Below are 19,363 nucleotides of genomic sequence, written 5' to 3'. Positions count from 1 at the left end.
CCATTTATATCGTGGGTTTGCGGTGTCAATACGGCACCGTATCTGTCGTATCGTATACACATACGGCTGTAATGACAATCATTAGGGCGTCGATAAAGGAGATAATGCTCCACAGTCCACACTCCACCATTATTCTCCCCCATTAAAACATTCCATTACCATACAGATAATCATGATTAAGAAAGAAAAAAAAACGTTTTTTTAATCAACCACCTCTGTTTCTTAAATAAAACATCTTAATTTTTAGTAATTTATACAACAACCAATAGTCTTCTTAAAACTACAGTCCAATTTTTCGTAAGAAATTCCAAAAAAGATTACATTTTTTTTTCTTTTGGACACCCCTCTGTTTCTCTCCCTGTCTTTCACTTTCTCTATAGACTCTCTGTTTTTTCTCTCTCTCTCTCTTTTTTTTTTCCTATTCTATGGTACCCCATTAACAGAGTATGTTCTGTAATAACTAAACTTGCAGAGACGAACCCCAAAAATCAAACTTAATTGCTGTACTTGTGCCCTTTTCTTCTTCTTTTTCTGGGTTCGTTTCAGTGATTTTTTTCAGATCCTCCCCCTAGTTTGCTTATCATCACAACTTCTTCTACTGTTCGTATATTCATAAGTGAGGAGATAGAAAGAAGAGTTAGATCTATCTATCTATTTATAAAGTTACCATATTTGGAAAAAATGGATATCGAAAAGCGGCGGAAACGAAAACTATTAGTAATTTCAACTTCATCACCACCATCTTCATCTTCGTTTCTTCCATCTCAATTCAGTTTCTGTGTTTCATTAAGATGGTGGTCGCTTTTAATTTTCTCATTCTTTGCTTTTCTCTTCTTATTAGATGGTACTCCATTTAGATCCCAGTATGTATTGTTTCATCCACATCCTGGTCGTTCTTTATCATCAACAGCAGCAGCAGCAAATTCTAATTCTGGGTTTGATTTTTTTAAGTTCAATATTGAAGATCGAGTTGTTTTTCCAGACCATGTTTTATTGCTGTTCACTAAGAGAAGAAGCAACCATATGTTTATGAATGGAGGAGGATTGGATTGTTTCTATAATGAAGAATTTGATAAAACCCAAGTTGTAGTTTTGCCAGCTCAATCAGTTGTTGATGATTTCGATGGGTTTAGGTCGATTGCTCGATGTCCGTTGCCGCCGGCTAATTACTCGACTGCGGTGAATTTGCAGAGACAAGGGGGTTTTATTGAAGAGGATGGGAATTCAGAGGTGAAGAAGCATAGATTGGTATCTTCCTGGGAGAGTGTTGTTTATGAAGCTGTTTTGGATGGGGAGACAGCAGTTGTGTTTGTTAAAGGATTGGGGCTTCGACCAGGGCGAACATCGGATGCTAATCAGTTTGTTTGTAACTTCAATTGGGGGAATTCAGAGGTAAGTGATAAGTATAGTGTGAGAACAAGAGCTATTACAGCAGGGCAGGAAGTTATCAGGTGTGCATTGCCATTCAAGCTGCATCAATCTCCTGCCAAGGCTAATGGAGTTCGAGTTTCAATTGGGGTTATCTCGCATCTGCATTCTAGAGCTTCATTTAGAGGTGAGAGTAATCATGTTCATTTTCTTCCTTCGGTTGCAAGAATTTCGCAGTCGAAAACCGCAGAGAAGAAAGAAGAAGAGAAGTATGAGCTTTGCGTGTGTACAATGGTGCGCAACCAGGCCTCTAGTATGCGCGAATGGATTAAGTATCACTCGTGGCTTGGCGTAGAACGTTGGTTTATTTATGATAATAACAGTGATGATGGAATTGAGGAGCTGATTGATGAGCTTAATCAAGAGAACCATAATGTGAGAAGGCAAGTTTGGCCGTGGATTAAAACCCAAGAAGCAGGATTTTCGCATTGTGCTTTGCAGGCACAGAAAGAATGCAAATGGGTGTCATTCATGGATGTCGATGAATTCTTCTACTTCCCTCTTCCGTCTGCTCGTCAACCAAGTGATTTAGGGCTCCCAGGTCGTAATTCACTGAGAAATCTGGTGGCGAATTTTTCATCTTCGTCGGCTATAGGGGAAATTAGAACAGCTTGTCATAGTTTTGGTCCATCTGGTTTGACAGAAATTCCTAAACAAGGAGTGACCGCTGGGTACACTTGCAGGCTGCAAAGTCCTGAACGACACAAGTCCATTGTTCGCCCAGAAGTTCTCGATGATTCACTGATAAATGTTGTTCATCATTTCCATTTAAAGCCAGGTTACAGATACCTCAATCTACCAATGAGCACAGCCATGATTAACCATTACAAATACCAAGTGTGGGAGTCTTTTAGGGCCAAATTTTCTCGAAGAGTCGCCACTTATGTCGCTGACTGGCAAGATAGCCAGAATGAAGGGTCGAGGGATAGAGCACCTGGGCTTGGTACAGAGGCAATTGAGCCGCCAAACTGGCCACAGCAGTTCTGCCAAGTTTGGGATACAGGTCTTCGGGACTTTGTCGTGGCTAACTTGGCTGATCCCGACTCTGGGATTTTGCCATGGGAGAGGTCTCTCCCTCTCTAACAAAATTCTTTTGGCGGCTGCAAATCTTCTTCCTGTGTACAAGAAATCATTTACATACAACATGCTATTCATTCTTTTTTTACATTTTTTCGACTTTCTATTCATATTGGGGTTTCAGTGAGGGTATAGCTAAATAGACAGAAGTACACTTTGATAGAAATGTAAATCTCTAAAGATTCATTGCTTGTGCTTATTGAATAAAACTAATTTATTAATTTTCAATTTCTTGTCTATTTATAGCAAAATAAGAATTCTACAATTTGATATTTAACATGCTAGTAATGCTTAAATCATACTAATAGCAATAAACAACACACCAAAAAAGCTGGACATGAATCAGAAAGTAATCAGAGATTCATAATGATATGTATCATGTTTGGAAGCAGAAGGTGGTGGTTGCCATCTCGTACACTCGAGTACATTTCAAAAACCAGCTATCTGGTTGTATCACGATGTTACCCCACTGGGAAGTGGCAAAACAATTATTTGGGGCAAAAAGAACTAAAGGTTTTATATTTTGAAGAGAAATAAACACCCGAGATGGAAGGCCACATCACCAGAAACTCCGTTCACTTGGTTCGATCTTGAGATTCTTCTGTCCCTTCAGCGACATCTGATGAAGGATTATTTTGAGATTCTTCCTCGCCTAGTTTCTGCCAAAAATGAAAAATATAAGACAATCTCAGACAGAGATCTTGCAAGCAAATGGTAACACAGAAGCAATTTGAGGGCCAAGTAGCAACGAAGACGTGACATGATACTTATAACAAAGCAAGATCAAATTTCTGATATTTAGAAGGCGGGACCAGTTTAATATCATCAACATGTATAAGAGACAGTTTTACAGCAAAATATTGTCAGAGTCCTTTAAGATGGAACCAAGAACCTCAAAGGGTGATTTTGTTCACATTCTTACTACTATGCAAGGTGTTAATTTTTGGCTGTTGTTTTCTTGGTTTTCCCTTCCATTAAACATAATACAGAATACGTTTTGAAGGAAACAAACCAAAAATAAAAAGAAATATAAAGTGTCACTTCATTACATTATCTATAAATGATTGATCGAGGGAGAACAAAATACAAACAGCATGAACCACAAATAATTAATTTATTCTGTGGATAGATATATAGATGCACAGAGGACAGAAACAAAAGAAACACTGTTCATGGCCCTCGATGAAGTATACTACCTCGCGGGTAAAGTATATCCTGGCATCATTAACCAATCTAAACTCAAATGCATACATATCTAAATAGACGTCGTTATGATAATGGTCCAGAATTACCTAATGTTTTATATCATATGCTGCACCATTACTTAAGAAGATTCAACAACAAAAACTAGATTTGCGACGAAGTTCACAACAAAAATTCATGATATAGTTACAGATATACTTGCTGTACTGATGCAGTATTATTTACATCGAGTAGTAATACATAATTATCATCTATCAACAGGCATCAATCGAAGAAAAAAAATGCCATCAATTGTTTCTGACAAGGGATTATCTTGATAGATGACATCGTTCAGTTGAACAAGTCGATATGTCATGTTTCAAATGTACCTTATTACTTTGGATCCCATTATCTAGGGAATACTTGTACCTTATTATGTGAAGAAATGCACGTTAGTGACACTAAGAGGTTATCGTTTTGGTTTCACAGACCTAAGGTCTAAGGTCCTTCGTCACCTAAAAGATCATTCCCTCCTTTGTCTCTTCCTCTCCTCCGTCACCTAAAAGATCATTCTCTCCTTCGATTCACAGAGATACATGACAATGCAAGCTGGTACAAAAGTCCTAGAACTTCGAATCTTTAGCATCGCACCATATACATGATGAATACAAAAATTCCTAGAATAAAAATTGACTTCTCAGTTCGAAATCAATTTGTCCTGTTGAGTGCCAAGGAGACATGTACACAACTATCTGGTTTAACTGATTGTCTAATTTGCTTAAGAAAATTACGAAGAGCAACAAAGAAAAGTAACGAACAACTCAACTTGGGAGTTTTTAAGGAATCCAAAACTCTAATGAACAAAATGTTCAGAAGAGGTGAAAGCTATGATGATGGAACTAGAAACCTCTTCTCCCAAAAGATCGATTTCAACTGAAATCTACCTTTTGGGTAAAGAAGTTGTTGAGGCTTCTCAACAAGATAATGAAACTTGCAGCTTTATACAAGCTCGTAAATTGGTTATCTAAGTGCCTGATAACCTTCATCATAATAAGGGGTCATTCTAGCAAGATTTGTACACTTAACCAAAAGCACTTCATCAGAACTCAAAAGGATTAAACAGAAATCCGTAAGGGAAATACTAAGCTGCGCGGTAGTATTTCGACTGCGATAGGCAAATGCCCAGATCTTAGCATTTCCCATCCGGTTTGCGAATTTGGCCATCCCATAGTGGCATCATAATTTCCAAATTTCTGTTTCTAAGAACTCCATTCGACTTGCCCTAATAGAATTAAAGACAAAATTTGGGGAAGAAACCAAAAGACCTGGAGACTTACTTCACAAGTGAGGAAACAGATGTTTATTAATGCAAACATTCGAGCTTTCTATCAAACTACTTGGAGTGAATCAGTGAAAAACAAAAGAATTTGTAAATACACAAAGATTATGTAAAACTATATATAGCTTATGCCATGTTTAGGGATTACAATTTTCCACCTGTACAAGAACATCTTCTACCACTCCTCTAAGAATTTTATTTGACCTATCTGCCAATTGGTAACACTAGTGGGTTTCAAGTCACCAGGTCTTCGTTGCTCATACACAGAATATGGCAAAAGATTCAAACATGCCCCTAAATCTTGTGTTCTCCTATAGTACAAGCAATAGTAGGACAACCAGGATCTCTGTATATATGTGGTGTTTTCTGAGTAATAATGGAGCTCAGTTGTTCAGCAAGAAAAGCTCTCTTCCATACATTCATATTTTTTGTTTCACAGTGCACACATCTTTTAGAAACTTGTCATAAGAAGGAATCTTCTTAATGACATTAAGATAGGAATGTTAATCTTAACCTGTTTGAACACTTATAAAATGTCATTAAGGATGGTTCCTTTCTTACAGGGTAGTAATCTTTGAGGAATGGAGCGCGAGGAACATAAGTAGTTTCAAGTTCACCTTTTTCAGTTTCATTGGTTTCTTTTTTGTGTTGAAGGAGTAACCTGCGTGATAGCGGGTGGGTTTCTATCCTGCTCTTCCTCCTTAGGATCACTAACATGGTCATCAATGATCCCAACGCTTTTCAAGGCGGTAACGGCCTGGACATGATCGGACGACTTAGCACTAAAGGTGCTTACCTCAAAAGAACCCTTGGGGTTAGGCCGTGTGACTTGGGAACTGTCCCTTGTCTCTTTCACTTATTTGCTAGCAAGCTGACCAACTTGTCATTCTAAGTTTGTTACGGATTTTTAGGTAGCCTGCATAACCAAATTTATACTTTCTTCCAAGCTAGGTATTCTTTGGTCAGAAGACTCACTAGGAACGGAAGATACCACAAATACAGAATACGTAGGGGCAATTACTAAGTCGTGTGGTAGTATTGCGACCGCGATAGGCAATTACTAATGCCGAATCTTAGCATTTGCCAAATTCCCAACCAGTTTGCCGATATGGCCATCCCATAATGGTATCATAAAACCAGAAGGAATTGTTCACATTCTTACTACTATGCAAGGTGTTCATTTTTTGGGTGTTGTTTTCTTGGTTTTCCCTTCCCTTACAGGAAACATAATACAGAATATGTTTTGAAAGAAACAAACCAAATATACAAAAAAAATATACAGCCTCACTTCATTACACTATTTATTTTTACTATAAACTAAATAACTGATTGAGCAGAACAAAATGCAAACAGCATGAACCACAAATAATTTATGACAGACATGTAGATGCACAGAGGACAAGAAACAAAAGAAATGCTGTTCATGGCCCAAAATGAAGTATACTACCGCGTGGGTAGTGAAGTACTAAAGTAATATAACTTCGAATTCTAGACAAGCTGAGGACGTTCCCGTGAATATCCTGAGGTGGAAATCAAGGGCAGTTAAACAACGACTCTAGCATTGGGATTGGGAATGTGCAAAGTGAGTCTCACTCTCTCTCTCAGATGGATATGTTTTGGGATTTTCTCTCGATAAACATATCATTTTCGGTCTACCGTGGGAAGATCCCGCTGTTAATCCAATGCAAGGAGGGGTGGGATCCACTTTTTCAAATCATGCCCATTCCTAATCCAAATGCTAGAATCGCTACCCTACCAAACCCTTGATTTTCTCCATGGGAATTTGGACTGGATTTACCACAGTCAACGTAGAATCACTCTTTCGTAACTTCGAATCGTGAGCAACAACTTGGGAGTCTTTAGGGAATCCAACGCGAAAACTGCACATAAGTAAATCCTCGGAAGAGGTGAAAAATATGATGGCGGAATTAACAACCTCTTTTTACCCAAAAGGTAGATTTAACCAAATTAACAATAACAAGGAAGCCTGTTACTGCTGACTAGTTAAAATCTACGTTTGGGTAAAGAAGTTGTTGAGCTTCTCAACAAGATAATGAAACTTGCAGCTTTATATAAGCTCGTAAGTTTGTTATCTGAGTGCCTGATAACCTTCATCACAATAAGGGGTCACTCTGGCAAGATTTGTTGCTCAGTAAAAGTTTACACACTGAATCAAAAGCACTTATCAGAACTCTAAAGGATTAAACAGAAATCCATAAGAGCGTTTAGTAAGTCGGGCAGTAGTATACCGACCGCTTAGCATTTGGCTGCCAGTTTGCCAACTTGACCAGCCCATAGTAGCACCATGATTGCCAAATTTCTGTTACTGAGAACCCCATTTGACCCTAATAGAATTGAAGAGAAATTTTGCGGGGAAAACCAAAAGAAATTGGGGATTTATTTCACGAGTGAGGAAATAGGATGTTTATTTATGCTAACATTTGACCATTCAACCAAACTACTTTCAGTGAACTAACATCATACATGCAGACCAAATATGAAGTGAAAAACAAAAGAATTATTATATACATAACGATTATGTCGAGAACTCTAGTTTACTCCATGTTTAGGGTTCAGGGTTCTAAATTTTCCACCTGTACAAGAAAATCTTCTACCACTCCTCTAGGAATTTTAATTGACCTATCTGCCAATTGGAGGGTAGCACTAGTTTCAAGTCACCAAGTCTTAGATGCTCATACACAAAATATGGCAAAAGATTCAAACTGGCCCCTAAATTTTGTGTTCTCCTGCAGTGCAAGCAATTGTAGGACAACCAGGATCGTTGTTTTCAGGTGGTGTTTTATGAGTAATAATAGAGCTCATGCTTTCAGCAAGAAGAGCTTTCTTATGTACATTAAAATTTTGTTTCACAGTGCACATATCTTTTAGAAATTTTGGCATAAGAAGGAATCTGCTTAATGGCATCTAAGATGGGAATGTCAATCTTAACCTGTTTGAACACTTCTAAGATGTCACTAAGGCCGGTTCCTTTCTTACGGGGTAATAATCTTTGAGGAAATGTTGAAGTTCACCTTTTTCGGTTTCATTGGTTTCTTTTTGTGTTGAAGGAGTAACCTGTGTGATAGCGGGTGGGTTCCTATCCTGCTCTTTCTCCTCAGGATCCCTAACATGGTTATCAATGATCCGGCCTCTTGCCAAGACAGTAACGGCCTAGACATGATCAGAGGACTTAGCACTAGATGTGCTTACCTCAAAAGAACCCTTGAGGTTTGGCTGCCTGTGTTTGACTTGGATACTGTCCTTTGTCTCTTTCACTTATTTGCTAGCAAGCTGACCTACTTGTCATCTTAAGTTTGTTATGGATCTTGCTGTAGTTTGTTCCTTGGTAGCCAGCAACGGGAACGAGGTCGGGAGCGGGAGTGGGAGCGAGGACGGAAGCGGGGATCGTATAATTTTCAAAAAATGAGATATCAGAAGCGAGTTGGGAGCGTAAATTACGTTTTTTTCAGAAATTTAGTTATATTACCAATTTTCCGATTTTGTAATCAAGAAATAAGACAAGTACATAAATTATTTAGAAATTCTTACTTAAGTGCAGGAATATATCTCATTCATTGACCTTTTTTGCTTCTTGTGTTTGTTACGAGCACTCTGAACTCGCATTTGTGCTAGCGTATACTCAGGTTTGTAAGACAGTCCAAAGTGGCACAACCACTACTTTCTTTCGAGTCCTACGAGTCTTTTCCAAAGACTCCTTGATTTGTTCATCAAACGTTATTCACTAAACTTATTGGATAACCAACCACCGGTAATTAGCCTGTATGTATATGGAGAGATAACAACACAAGGGCTCTTTCACTACAGAAATGTAAGGACTACATCATGTGTTATATGCTGAACCCCTTGACGATCATTGGATTACCCACCTTACCGTAGCTCTCAAAACAAAAACCCCTTGTTAGAAAAAACATAAAAAAGAAAAACTAACTAAAAACAAATCCGTTGTCATAAAAGCCAAAGAGAACCAACCCTTCCATTTCTCTCTTACTACTAGTACTATTAGTACTCAGCCTGCAATCCAACAACAACCTTCTACTTCTTGTTCTTCAACTTAGACTTTAGGAATGTAAAACTACCTACCTTTTCTGATGAAAACTCAACAGGATACGTCAATGGAGTCTGAAAAACCCTTAAGTAACAAACACAAGAAGCAAAGAAGGATAAAGATTTATCACATCTCTTTAGTTTCTAGGTCTAAAGTTGGAAATAGGTGAGATTTAAGTTTCACACGGTTCTGAATGTTGGGAACGCGTTTTTTGCATGCTAGGAGCGCGCTCTTAACACGGAACTCACTTGGGAACGCGGAACCGCGGATCTCATGGAGATACCAGTTAGCCTTTGACGTTCCTGGCTACTAAGGTTTGTTCTATGTTGGTTACGGATTTTTGGGTAGCCTGGATAAACAAACTTATATTTCTTCCAAACTAGGTATTCTTTAGTTAGAAGAATCACTAGGAATGCGACATACCACAAATACAAAAATCCGTAATTACTAAGTCATTTGGGCAAATGCCCAAATCTTAGCATTTTCCCAACCAGTTTGCCAATTTCGCCATCCCATAGTGGCACCATAATTGCCAAATTTCTGTTTCTGAAAAATCCATTCGACTTGCCCTAATATAATTGAAGCGAAAAATTGGGGAAAAAACCAAAAGAAATTGTGGATTTACTTCAAAAATGAGGAAGATGTTTATCCATGCTAACATTTGACCTTTCAATCAAACTACTTTCAGTGAACTAACATCATACATACAAATTATTGAGTGGAAAAACAACAGAATTCATATCACATAACGATTATGTCGAGAACTCTAGTTTATGCCATGTTTAGGGTTTAGGGTTCAAAAATTTTCACCTACTACCACCAGATAGACCTAACAGATAGATAATCAGAGGTAAATGAATGGAAAAATAGAGGGATTGAAATGGAAGTAAGTACCTGTTGTGCTTTATGCCAAGCGAGACCAGTGTACACATTTGCAGAGAAAGTGGCGGTGAGATAAATGGTAGCAACACCAAGACCAGCTGTGAATGCCTTAAATGCTAAATCTCCAGCCTTGCTAACTACTCTTCCTATTCCTCCTCCACTCATCTTTCCTTCTTCTTCTTCTCTCGGAACTGTCAAGACCTAAAAAATGGAAAACTCAATTTCTTCCCTTTTTTCTTCTTCACTCTATTTTAGTAGTAGTACTAGGAGGAGAGATGAATGTGGGGGCTACGGGAGTAGGACAGGGACTAATTTGCTGACTCGTTCTGAGTCGAAGAAAAATGTCTCTAGTGTTCGAAATTTTTACCTTGAGCCTTGAACTATGAATTTTTTTGAAAAAGAAATTTTAAAGAATTAAATAAAAATAAAATAAGGACATTTTACCCATTATTATAAATACATACAGGTTTTCCACTTTCATTCATAATAAATAACCTAGTAAAATTCTACGAATAGTCCCTTCAAATTTTGAATGGTGACAAATGAGCATCTTAAACCAATAGTCCTTTCAAAAACCTATTCTCTGCCCAGAAAATTTCATAATTGTTAACCAACTATTAACACCTATGGAGAATGGGACACCAGCATCTTAAACCAATGGTTCACACCTGATATCTAAAATCTTATTCTTCAAACACCCCACTTCCAAAATGAGCAGGATGAGATCAGATGGTCTCTCACCTCTAACAACAAGTTCTCTGTCAAGTCTCTCTATGATAAACAGATACAAGACAAATATGCTAAGGATACTCAAATAGCCCCTTGGAATCAAATCTTGGGACTTGATACTAATCTTGCTATACATCATTCATCTGGAAATGTGCCCATGGCATTCTCCAAACTAATGTTAAGACAACCAGCATCCTGAGTTACATTGATCCAATTTGCACTTATTGCAAGAATGGAGATGAAGATATAACACATGTCCTATTATCCTTCCCTGCTGCTTCTGAAGTTTGGAGGCATCTTTTTGGAGCTCATCATAATCTCTTCTACTCCTTCAACTCCTTTCATAAGTGGCTCAACAACTGGTTCCGGGCTAATAATGTTAATGCCAGCTGGAATGAAACTTATGCCACTATCTGCTGGTTCATCTGGAAAGCCAGATGTGACTGGGTCTTTAGGAAAATCTCTCATATTGCCTCTGTTACTGCTAAAGAAATAACTCAGCGCTTATGGAGTCACTCAAGAATTCATCATAAGCCAGGGCATATTATCAATAATCTTTACTATCAGTCTAACATCTCTAATTCTCCTCCTAAGAACTACAGCCAACAAATACACACAACTGATAAATTTGGAATCACTATTAGCATGCACATTAATCCAGCTGATCTGTACCAGGCTACTAGTGATGCTCAACCTTATACTAACTACTCCCTTGTTGTTGTGTCCTTAACAGATCAATGCTTGGGAACCAGAAACTTCAAGGACTTTACCACTGGAACCAGCAGAGCAGACAGATCAAGTCGAGGAGCTAAACTAGTACTGACCTGGGGAAAAACCATGCAACAATCTAACATCAACTTTGTTGTTGAGTCTGAAGACACTCTCCAAGTCATAAAAACAAATTACCAAGGGGAAGTTCAACAAAGGTTCAAAGGAAGGAGTAATCAACAACAAGGCAACAACAACAACAATGATCCAGTCGATTTTGTACTAGGAAATCTCTCCAAAGTTACTACACAACAAAACTATGCGGCCATAAACCTAGCCATACTGGCCAGACAGTCTTCTCTCTTTAATGATTCTACTTGGAGAGGAACGAACTTACACACTATCATGTATGCTTTGCAAAATCCCATAAACACTTATGATGAGGATTACTGTAATAATGTTAACTTTATTTTGAGGGATAACCCTGTTGCTAGAGCTAGCATAGGCAATACCCTGGATGTAACCACGAGTGGGCTGTCTTTCTAGACGCTCCGACTCCTTTTCTTATAAAAAAAAAAAGAATGGTGACACAAAAAAAATTTTGTTCATTTGAAGGGATCGAGCCTCTGGGCGGGGATAGCATCTCATACCATATTTTTACGTATATGTTGAAGGCACAAAGTAAAAATTGGCTAGGTTGACTACACGATTTTCTTAGGTTGTGTTTGGTAAAAATTTTATTTTTTTTCAAAAAAAATATATGGTAATAAATCTTGATATTTGTGTTTCGTAAAAAAAAAATGTTTAAGTGTTTTTTATCCAAAGCACTTCAAAATTACTCAACTTTTAAGAGTTCTCTCAATAAATACTGCCAGTCACGAAAAATATTTTTCTTCTTTATCTCCTTCACGCGGATGTTGGTATCGACATACTCCAAACACGTTGAGTTCACGTTCCAGAAGAAAAACTCTCTGCAGCCTCAAGCAACTCTCAAATATGACTCAAAAAAATCCCGAGAATAACTCCAACCTTGTTTTCTTCAAATCGGTGAGTATATTCTTTCTTTCTTTCTGAAATTAAAACACTTAACAAACCTGTTCTGACGTAACATGCTGGTACTAATCTAAAGGAGCGATTAAATCTCTCAAACTCCTACCCAAAATCGATCATGAATATCTCGCAGAAACTGAATTTTCAAACTGGTTTTTTCCCGCCAAAATTCTGTAGAGGAAACTGAAGTGCCTGGCCCTATCCATAGTAAGGGTTCCTTTAGCGGTTGCCCTCGGGGTTCCTTTAACAATTTTTAGGTGTCTTTAGTAATTTTTCGGGTGCCTTGAACACTTATTCGAGTTGATTTTTACGAAAATGTTTATTTCCCAAAAACACCTACACCCAAATAAAAAACCATAATATACAAAAATGAGCACTAACGATATATAGAATGGAGATAACTCAGACACAAAAAAAGTGTATATATCATTAGGCTATAAAGGACGTCGGATAAGGGAATCATTTACATAGATCCTTGCTAGGTTCAAGAGACATAAAGAGCACGGCTGCAGCTGAATTGCTTGGAGGGTGAATTTATTCTCAACTACATTCTAATCCGAAGTGTGATAGTATGCCAGTACCTATAGCGGCTTAACATAGTTCAGTGTTCAAATCCAAATTCATCGACTCAAGCGCTAATATATATCAACATATATTTACAATCTCGTTCAAGAAGGTGTGTTAGAGTAAATGCCCGTTTGAACACACATACCTTGGTATATCGAGTATGTTGTCAAGTATGGATGTCAAACTATTTTTTGATTTATCCTACTAAAGTCAGCTTCAGTTTAGAACATGTAATAGAGTCTTAGGATTTTCCAAGTTAGTAATGAAAGACTGAAGATCACATGAAAACTTCAATTTGAAGAAACTTCATCGAGGTAAGAAACCAAGAAGGGTCTTTCCTTTCTGACTCTTTTCTATTCTATCTATCTATCTATCTATCTATCTCTATATATATATGTATATACTTATTGCAGAAAAAGTTGAGGACTTTAGTAAATGTCCATATTCAAAGAAGATCATATCACAAATTAGTTATTGTTAAATCTAGTGATGTACCAACTTCCCAAGCTCTTTTTTGTCGAGAACTTGAAACTAAGCTTGAGAGGAGCACAAGTGTTTAATGTAAATATCAAGACTTTCAAATTCATTCTTGGGTTTGTAAAGTTTTGTTTTTGGTAATTTACTACTAATAATCTTGAGTTCACGAACTCAAAATTTTGAGTTTTTGAATCTGTTACTTGTAGAACTCAAAAACTAAAATCAATAAGTTAATTTTGTTCGCAAACCTAAATTGGTAAGTTCTCGAACCTATTGTACAAATTTCTTCTGAGACCTTTTTGACATTTGAGTTTGCGAACCTAGTGAAAAAGAGTTAATGACATTTAAGTTTGTGAACCTAAAAGGGTGAGTTCGCGAACCTAGTACAAGAAAATTCTCCTTCGACTTTTTGAGAATTTGAGTTCGCAAACCTAACCATTTGAGTTCGCGAACCTAAAGAGGCTTGAATGTTTCCTATAAATTCATTTGTGTTTGAGTTCTCGAACCTATAAAGATTCCGAATTCTATTTTTTGTCTTATGAGTTCACGAAGTCATCACCTGAGTTCATAAACTTAAAAGATAAAAAGGTTAACCTAATAAATTATTGGATTTGGATTTGGACTCATTCAATCTTCTTTAATTTTCAAGGAAAACTTTTCACACGCTTAAGAATTGTTTTTTCTTAACTAATTCCTTTTTATGGATAATTTTAAGTTCTTTCTAAGAATTTATCTAGATTGAGATTCAATATTTTAGATCTTCTTCTAGACAACTGCCTCTTTGTATACATTGTATATTCTTAGTAGTTTGAAGTTATCTTTGGCAGTAATTCTTACTTGAGCTAACAATAATGTACAACTTCGAACTATGGAAATAACCTCATGCAAGTCTAACTCTTACCAAAGAAATAAATTTTTTTATCTAAGGAAACTATATGAATCACTTCTCCAGTATATATATGTATACACAATTTCAATATTTTGAGGGTAACGCCAAACAGTACACCAATCTAAAACAAAGAAATTTTATGAATCCTAAATATTTTAACTGAGTTACCAAACACACGAGGGATTTGCATGAATCCCGGAATTTTAATCCCACTGGATTATAATTTCCTCAGAATTGTAATTTTGCAACCAACCCACCATAATCATTTTTTATGGTTACCATAACTGTAAGATTTTAGTTAAGATTTATTTTTCTTCATTATAAAATCACCTATTATTCAAACCCTAATCATAATAATTATTCTGTGAGTGTACCAGGAAGATCGAGGCAAAACCTTTAGATGGATCAAAACAAAAATCTAGGTCAAACCCCATTTGGTGAAGTATGGTAAAGTTCAGAGAACTTATTATCTTCTGGTACTGAAGTTATTGGACAAGGTTAATTGTAATGTCCCTCAAGATCTTCAACGCTATTAGACCAGTCAAGAGATGACCAAGAGACGTTTTAGCCGCTAATAACTCGATCTAGTTTAACACGAACGTTAATTAATAGAAATTAATCTAACAATGATCTAGATATGAAGCAAGTATCACTAGATAGATCTCGAAAAGTTACGCAAAATAGACTACTTGAACGTGTCATTCGGATACCGTACGAAGAAGATATCATCAGGTTAGTATGATAGGAAAATTAGTCATTTTTCTTTAAACCGCCTGACAACCCTTATCGTTTGGATGAGTGCCTTTAGCGTTTTTTGGTCGGCCTTATCAAGAACAAGTCGAGAATATTTTCTTCTTATATTTTCTTCTTTCTTCTTTCTTCTTCTTCTCTCCCTCTCTCTTATGTTTTTGCCTCTCAATAGAATTTGTGAAACAAATTCGAGTCTTTTGAGTTCGTTATAAGAGGGGAAATATCAAGGATTGATAGAGAGTGTTGGTGTTGATACAATTCTCGAATTCAAAGTTCTTAGAAAAGGTAATCAGTGTTTGAATTCAGAGTTTCTATTTTGATTGATTCTTCTTTATGAATTTGGTATGTAATTCGGTAGTCTTTAGATGGGTTTGTCTTAATTTAGTTGAAGATGGTTAATTAGGGTTTAAATTTAGTTTCTTAGTAACCAAATTAGAAATTAGGGTTTATGAGATTTGTTGAAGACATGATTAGTGATGATTAAGGAGAAACTAAAGGATGGGTATTGGAGGTTATGATGTGAACATGAAATATATGGTATCAATTTGAATATTTGACTCAAATAAGAACACTAATTGAGAAACATGAAGTTAGGGTTTGGGAAGTAAATGAATTGGAGTTTCATAAGAGTTTCAAAGAAGAATTGCAAGACGAAGATTGATTGGGTTGTTGTGGTTGTTGATGAAGTTGAGAATTGAAATGGGTATGAGATAGATATGTGGTTGAGATTATGGCATGAGTTACAATGATACAGGGAATGGTTGAAGTCTTTTAGATGAATCTTGTTTAGGTTGTTAGCAAATCTGTGGTTGTGTCTTGGCTTGAAGCTGTAAAGGGGATTGGTTCTAGTTCAACTGATCAGGTGGTGCAGGTTGTGTTAGGCTGGTGAAACTATAGTCTGGTGATGATGACAGTTAGATGTATGTATAGGATTGGTGATTGTATTGAGTTGCAGTTGAAGTTATTGAACTGCCAAGTGCTCCTGTTGGTGGTGTTCTAATGGTGAATAATCCGCATTGAATTTGTTGTGTCAGTAGAAGTGTCGAAATGAGGAGTAGTTAGAATCAAATGCAAGAGGGAGACCAAGAGTTGTATCTGAAGTTGCAGGTGTAGTGAACTGATCAAATGGTGGAGTTTGAGTGTATGATTCTGTGTAAGAGATTGAAATGGAGAACAACTACAGGTATTTGTAATGCTTGATGAGTGATAGCTAAAGATGAATTTATGTTGATGGAACTGGAATTAGAGTCTAGCGATGAAGAATTTGGGTGAACTGGTTAAGTTATACAGATGTCGGTGAACTGCAGGGGATATCAATGGTTGGTGGAAGTGGAGAATGAAATGTTTGATGGTAGTATTGTAGTTGTTCTTGATTGTTATGGCACATGGAGGTTATTTTGAATACAAATGGAGATCAGGGAGGAAGACATTGGTTTTATTCACTGTGGTAGTGTTTTGGTGAAGCCGTCAGACTTTGTAAAAGAGGAAATGATGTTATAGTTGAGCCCTGATGTGTTTATGTAAAAATGTAAACGAAGAATGTGTTGAACTTGACCTGAGTTGCAGGTTGGAAGTTAGATTAGTAAGTTAGTGATTGTTGCATTTGTGTTTTGGATTGTGTCGTGTGCTTTTGATGCACCATGATGGTGCAAAAGACCCTTTTGGCCGAGCAAAGGATTTGGCCTATGCAATGGCCGTTAGTCAGCCCAGACGTCAGCTCAGCTGACTCAGTGTATCTGACTGAGTTGAATTGGTCAACTCAGAACAGACTCATGGACCGAGTTGAACCTGGACCAGTTGACCATTAATTTGACTTTGACTGGACTTAGACGTTGACCATCAGTTGACCTGTGACAGTCAGTTTGACCGTTAGTTGACTCAGATGAACTGAACCTTGGTTTAACACGTTGGTTTGTTGGGCTTGGACTTATGGCCAGATTTCCCATTAAACATGGTTTGTTGGGTTTGTTGTAGATATTCTTGAGACATATCTAATAGACAGTAGAACCAATCTAATTGAATTAGTAAACCTTTAGATATGCTAAATATATATAATGAAAAGGTGTAGTGTCATAAATGGGCCTCGTATGAGTCTTTTGGCTTATTCTTAGAATGCTTGTGTGATTAACTGTCAGTCTTCTTTAACAACGATCGATCTATAGGATGAATCGGTGGATTGAGTATCTCGAGGTAGGCATGGCTTGTCATCAATTCCGGTGGGAACTCTGTAACTTTCTTGTAATCATTGAGCTTTGTTTCTATCTGCGAGCATGATATGTTTTTAATATCAGTATGTACAATGTTTGCAATGAATGTAAATATGTGTGTAATATGAGTTGTGTGAATCCCCCGCAAGGAGTGACCGTGTTTCCCCACGGATTCTTGCTATGTTCTATGTAGGCCGGGGAAAGATGGTTGAATATTACACACTTTATAATTTTTAGTAGACCGGGGAAAGCCGGTTAAATATTACACACTTTACTTTTATATCTTAGTAGACCGGGGAAAGCCGGTTAAATATTACGCACTTTACTTTTTATATCTATAGTAGGTCGGGATAAGTCGGTTGAATATTACATAGTAGGTCGGGGTAAGCTAGTTGATTATTATATATATTATTTTATTTTAGGGAATCACTCATGTGCATATTATACTTGATTGTCCAGTCTTAGTAATATGACTAGGTTACTATGATCTTGACTTAGGAAGAAATTCTAGGTTCATAATTGGATATGGTTATTATTCGGTGACTTCGGTCTACGAATAATGATTGGACCTTTTGTGAACCTGTTGTGTGGGGTCAGATCATAGTAATCAAAATCTTATCATATTCTAGACTTAGATGGTGGCATTGGGTTTTATGAGGCGTACGCGTTCCACGATAATATCTTACGGTACCTGGATCCATGCTATCATTTGAGACTGGAGTTATTCCTAGCATCTTCTCCTCCATTGAGTGAGACGAGGTTGGGATAATATATGTTTAGGTTGTTTAATTCTCTTCTCGTAGATCCATCCGGAGGTGGATGTTTCACGGATATGACCACTATGGACGTAATATCTGGGGATTTGAATTGAAGCAATCTTCTGCTCTATGTTGCGTGTAAAAGATGTTTATCGTTTTTCTTTAGTAGAACTGTGATGCATGTTAGTTATTACTTGAATGTTATGGTGATAACCACTGAGCCCCCTTTTGGGATGATGTGCTCACTTGTTCCCACTTCAGTTTCAGTTTTCAGAAGAGATGGCGCGCATGAAGATAATCGTTTCGTACTTTGAAACTTTAGCAGATTAAGAACGTTTATGGATCTTTTATATATATGTATTCCTTATTTATTTGTAAAACAACACATTAATATAAACATATCATATGAGAGTTTTCATCTATTAAGTATCAGAGTGTTTTATTAGTTTTGTTTTATTTTATGCGATTATGTTCCTTAAGTTCGAAGATCAAGAATTATGTTATTTTAGGTTTAGGCTATATTATAATTAGCTAAGAAGGTTTAGTATTTGGGGCGTGTCAAGTTGGTATCAAACTTCACAATTAGATATTACATGGGAAACAATAGATGATAGTTAGTTACAGTTAGTGAATTAGATTAGTTAGAAATGGATTAGACTATGAGATAAATCTTAATCACTAAAAGCTATCAATAACTAAAAGATTATTGGGTGATTAATTTGTTTTTTTTCTTGTTGTGTGTACATTTTATGAAGTAAAAATTGTAGGTTGAACCAATTATATTATGCTTTAGAAGCTGACAGAGATTTAGAGAATGAGTAGTTTCTAGTTTTTTCTACACGTAGGCAATCCAAGACTGAAAAATTAGTGAGGTTAATTATTTTATTAGATCCCAAAATCACTTTGAAACTTATTGAGTAGCATTAAATATATCTAGAACCATTAATCTATTGTAGTAGAAAGTTGGTGGGAGGAACATAAATTTCTCTATTTTTTAATATTTCAATTAGTTGAACCTAAAGCCACAAATTTTAGTTGTAGAAAACCATATAGGTCTGTGTTTAATTTTTATTGCTTTGAACTCTTGAAATGAGTTATCTTTTTGCGCGTTCGTAAGTATGAGCAGTACTTACAATTAGTCGAGAGATAGTTTTTCTCTATAAGGTGGGGAGTTTTGAAGAGTAGAAGTATGGATTGATTTTTAAGGACGAAAATATATAAGGTGGGGAGAATGTAAGGACCCTCAAGATCGTC

The 19,363-nt window shown here is 36.7% G+C and overlaps 2 protein-coding genes across 2 annotated transcripts; one reads left to right on the top strand and one right to left on the bottom strand.

Annotated features, from left to right (window-relative positions):
• Window positions 1–137: 137 nt before the first annotated feature.
• LOC113331425 (glycosyltransferase family 92 protein RCOM_0530710-like) lies at window positions 138–2,733 on the top strand. Its single transcript, XM_026578131.1, has one exon. The coding sequence runs from the start codon at window positions 682–684 to the stop codon at window positions 2,509–2,511; it is 1,830 nt and encodes a 609-aa protein (XP_026433916.1). The 5' UTR covers window positions 138–681; the 3' UTR covers window positions 2,512–2,733.
• Window positions 2,723–10,219, bottom strand: LOC113331426. The gene is made up of 2 exons (XM_026578132.1): window positions 9,987–10,219; window positions 2,723–3,164 (listed from the first exon to the last, which is right to left on the bottom strand). Exons 1-2 carry the CDS (start codon window positions 10,137–10,139, stop codon window positions 3,081–3,083), a joined length of 237 nt encoding a protein of 78 aa, XP_026433917.1. The 5' UTR covers window positions 10,140–10,219; the 3' UTR covers window positions 2,723–3,080.
• Window positions 10,220–19,363: the final 9,144 nt, after the last annotated feature.

Source organism: Papaver somniferum, unplaced genomic scaffold (genome assembly GCF_003573695.1).
Source record: "Papaver somniferum cultivar HN1 unplaced genomic scaffold, ASM357369v1 unplaced-scaffold_125, whole genome shotgun sequence".
NCBI lineage: Eukaryota > Viridiplantae > Streptophyta > Magnoliopsida > Ranunculales > Papaveraceae > Papaver > Papaver somniferum.
The sequence above is the reverse complement of the archived record's forward strand: the minus strand, read 5'-3'. Positions and strand labels throughout refer to the sequence as shown.

Bases quoted from the DNA above. Each gene is read 5' to 3' on its own strand.
- LOC113331425 (XM_026578131.1), top strand. From the start codon at position 682: ATGGATATCGAAAAGCGGCGGAAACGAAAACTATTAGTAATTTCAACT.
- LOC113331426 (XM_026578132.1), bottom strand. From the start codon at position 10,139: ATGAGTGGAGGAGGAATAGGAAGAGTAGTTAGCAAGGCTGGAGATTTA. The intron at 3,165-9,986 runs GTACTTACTTCC...CATTTTTGGCAG, and splicing joins CTTGGCATAAAGCACAACAG to AAACTAGGCGAGGAAGAATC.